Source organism: Cynoglossus semilaevis, chromosome 7 (genome assembly GCF_000523025.1).
Source record: "Cynoglossus semilaevis isolate Cse_v1.0 chromosome 7, Cse_v1.0, whole genome shotgun sequence".
Lineage (NCBI taxonomy): Eukaryota > Metazoa > Chordata > Actinopteri > Pleuronectiformes > Cynoglossidae > Cynoglossus > Cynoglossus semilaevis.
This window is the reverse complement of record NC_024313.1, coordinates 12,606,174-12,610,055: the sequence shown is the minus strand read 5'-3', so window position 1 is coordinate 12,610,055 and position 3,882 is coordinate 12,606,174. Positions and strand designations below refer to the sequence as shown.

At 41.7% G+C, this 3,882-nt stretch overlaps 1 protein-coding gene across 1 annotated transcript in view; it reads right to left on the bottom strand.

Annotated features, from left to right (window-relative positions):
- The window catches only part of LOC103381290 (zinc finger protein 883-like), a 7,172-nt gene that overhangs the window by 1,097 nt on the left and 2,193 nt on the right, over nt 1-3,882 (bottom strand). Inside the window, exons 2-3 of the mRNA XM_025056821.1 lie at nt 749-1,120; nt 30-528 (exon numbers count right to left, since the gene is read on the bottom strand). Of these exons, the coding sequence (XP_024912589.1) occupies nt 30-528; nt 749-1,120 (871 nt within the window). The remainder of the gene's footprint in view (nt 1-29; nt 529-748; nt 1,121-3,882) is intronic.

The following is a 3,882-nucleotide window of genomic DNA, read 5'->3' as shown; positions in this document are numbered from 1 at the left end:
TCATGTGTAGATTTAAATTTGAAATTTGACTAAATCTCTTACCGCAGACCTGACATGAGTAGAGTTTCTCACCCGTGTGAGCTCTCATGTGCCTTTGTAAATGAGACTTCCTGAGGAAATATTTTCCACAAGTGTCACATCTAAAGGTCTTTTTACCAGGGGGAGTGTTGGGGTCACTGTTTGACACCCATTCAGTTGGACTAGTGTTGTTGTCATCTGTTGTCTGACTGACTGTTGGTGTCTGACCTTGACCTTGACCTTGAGCTGCAGCAGAGAGGGACTGATGGTCAGAGTCTTCTTCTGCTTCCATGTCATCACTTCCTCCTTTCCCTCCAGTTAATATGGAATGATGATCTTTCTGCTTCAGTACAAACTGCTCTCTCTCCTGACTGATGCTGACTTCCTGATGGTCTTCTTCAGTTTTGGTTGACTCTGATCCACATTGGTCCAGACTGTGGTCACTTGTCTTCATGCAGAGATGATGATCAGACAGATGTTCCTCCTTAAAGACGTGAAGTGGTGGGAGCTCTGAAAAGGTAAGGAGGCAGAAGAGTTGGATTAAAACTGTGAAAGTGTTTTAAGGAAAAAGACCACAGTCAAATTCAGACATGACTGGACTCCATTTGTCAGATATCAAATCTAACTGTCAGGGGTTAACAGACAAACTGGGAAAGACTTTTACAACAATACTTATTAGTAGTACTAAAACACTTGTAGTACTGATATAGAGTACTGGAGCTGTACACACCTGTCCCGTGGAACTGGATTTTTGATTGTCCTGTGTCCTCCGTCTGTCCCTGTAGAAGATCTGTGTCTTCTTCAACCTGGACCATGGTTCTTTCTCCATCTTCACTTCCATCCTGGTCTTTGCTCAGGAGAACTGCAGGAGGACTCTGACACTGGAACTGTTGGTCTTGTTCCAGTTCTGACTCCATGGGACCAACTTCCTGACTTTCTGGACAGGATGTGAATTCATCATCTTCCTGCTTCAGAACAACTTCTGCTCCATCTTGACTGATGCAGATGTTCTCCCCATTGTTCTCTCCATTATGTGAGGACCCTGGTCTGCATGGTCCTGGATCATCGAGAACCTTTTTGTGTCCACACTGGAGTGGGACATCTGGAGAGACAACAATTAAAAAGGTGTAAAAAAAAGTTCCAGACACTTTTTCTTTGCTGCTTCGTGTTGGAAACAGGACATGAACGTCGGGGCGTCCACCTGTCCTGGTTGACCAGGGTTGTCCTACTTTTTATAGTCTGTCTCTGCTCTGATTGGCTCTGGAGACGTGTCGTAGGGTAGAGTATCTGGCCCATCAGTGTCACAGAGCAGAGTGTGAAAAAAACTGAACGTTAAAATTGGAGAGTTAGAAGACGAGGACAAGAGAGCAATGAACCAATGAGGCTGATTTGATGTCAGTGGATGATGGGATTTGACTCAGTTGTGACAAAGAGAGGAGATCAGTGGATTTGGTCACATATTATCTGTGAATCGTGTTGTGAACAAAAAAAGAAACCTCAAATCATACCGTATCGTGAGTTGAGTGCATTGTTACACCCTGACCTAATCTGGGAATTTAACGGAAACAGGTTGTCAGGTTGAATGGTGAAGTCTGAGCTTCAGCTTCACAGCAGCAGGGACGGACTGCTGACACAAACAGAAGGGTGAAAATGACGAGGACAAATAAGCTAAACACGATCCTAGTAAAGTCTGTAGGTCCCTCTAGTGGTTTAGCCGAGAGGAGCATGGGGCCGAAAAGACAAAAAAACAAACCGGTTCTCCAAGTCTAAAGTGTGCGGTTTTACTGCATGACGGCCGTTGTTCTCATTGGTCTGACGAAGGGCGTTCCTGGGGGGAAGTCGCGTAACCGTGACGAACACGAGACACATCGGTTTGGTTACATTTTCTACACCATCCTTGTTTTACAGACCTATTGGGTGCAGCTCTGTTTCCGGTTTACAAACGATGTCCAGCATGGTTCTGTACCGATCCACCTCTTCCTCGTAGTTGCTGATAGTTTTTTCAAAAGCTGTGAATATTTCCTCAGCAGCAGCGGTTACTCGTTCGTTGATAAATTCTCTAAACCGTCCTGAAGACATCGCTGCTTCGTCGAAAGATTTTCTCTTCTTCTACTAAGTGCTTTTACAGTCACGGGAGACTGAGATAATATCACGACGCACACTTCCTGTGTGTGTCACATCATTAGGTTCCGACCTTTCTTTCGATACAATGTCTTTTCTTTTTTTTAACCACAGTTGAAGACACAACCTAAGACTTATGGGAGTTGACCTCTGTGAACTTTGGGCCGAACATACGTCACATCTCTTTAAAAACAGCAGCTCCGTCGGGGTGTTTAAATGGAACAGGAACTTCCTATTTTCTCTGTCCGCTCTAAAAGTCACCGTTTTCACATCAACACCGGATATGAAATATATATAAATATATATTAAATTGGTCCCGAAGATTTGACTATTCGACCCTTGTATTTGCTCAGAACTGAAGCTTAAATCGCACACTGTCTGTGAATGAACTCACGTGACTCTTTCATCATTATTCCCGTAACGACCCACTCCTGCACGTGGCTTAACGAACATTTAAACTTTATTTAAACAACAGACACGAGAAAACGGTCAACAGAGGGACAGGCCATTAATTCTTTATTTACCTTCATCTAACAAAGGAAGTAACCGTCAAATTAAAACTCTCTGAGCCAAGGTAGCAGCCAATCAGAAACAACGATATAAAACACATTAAAGTAAAAATAAACAGGGACCACAACTATAAGAACGTAGAGTCACCACGTTCTTTATCAAGTCCTTGAAGTTACTTAGAGCTACATGGAATTTCTGATTTGAGATCCTTCTGAAGGACGGTTCATCTGAAAAGCTGTGAATATTTCCTTAATCGTTCGTTGATAAAATCTCTAAACCGTCCTGAAGACATCGCTGCTTCGTCGAAAGATGATTCTTTTAGGAAACACGACCAACGGTGGTTTAACCGCTCTCTGGTTGAACGCGAAGCTAAAGCTAAGACGTAAACTTCCGGTGTGTCAGATTATAAAGTTCCGGCTTTTCCAAAGACACATGAACCGACTTTCTTTAATAACCAGACGTTGTAAGATTAAAAACGAGTTCTCGTTTTCACTTAAGTTTTAATTTTGGAAAAAAAAAACAAACAAACAACAACAGAGTAATCAAATGATAACTTTCATCAATCGTTTTTGTCAAACTCCTTTATCTATCTATCTACCAGAGCTGTGAAATAATTAAAACCTTCAATCTGTCGGTAGAGGTCAGTCTTTCTCACCTGTTTTATCTACAACTAATTCAAATGATAGGATGACCATGGAAAAATATCAAGAAAAACATTTAATATAATTAAAATTGACTGGCCGACTATGATGAGAAGCACAACTCGGTGTGCAGAACTCTGGGAACTTGAATTTGAAAGACTGGCATTTTCTCTTCAAACACAAGCAGTTTCCAGTAAAATGACAGACAAACTATTTGACAAAAACACAAAATAACTGCAGGCACAACACATACAATGATTATTCACACTTGGGATTTTGGAGGTTGACCTCATTCACAACACAAACATTCATTTATTCTGGTTTAAGAACAACACTGCAGGACCAACTTAAAAAAGAAAATCCCACCTGTTTGTCAAACGTTGGTGTGGTTTCTCCCATGTACTGTGCATCATTGACATAAACACACAAGAATAATAATCTGAAAACTTCAAACATGACAAAATCTTTTGCTTCAGGTTTTAAGAGAATGCGTCGTTTCATCTGCGTGACCTGTCGTCTACTCCTTCATGTTAAAGTGCTGCACAAATGTGTTACTCACCTGTGTGAGTCCTCATGTGCATTTTCAGATGGG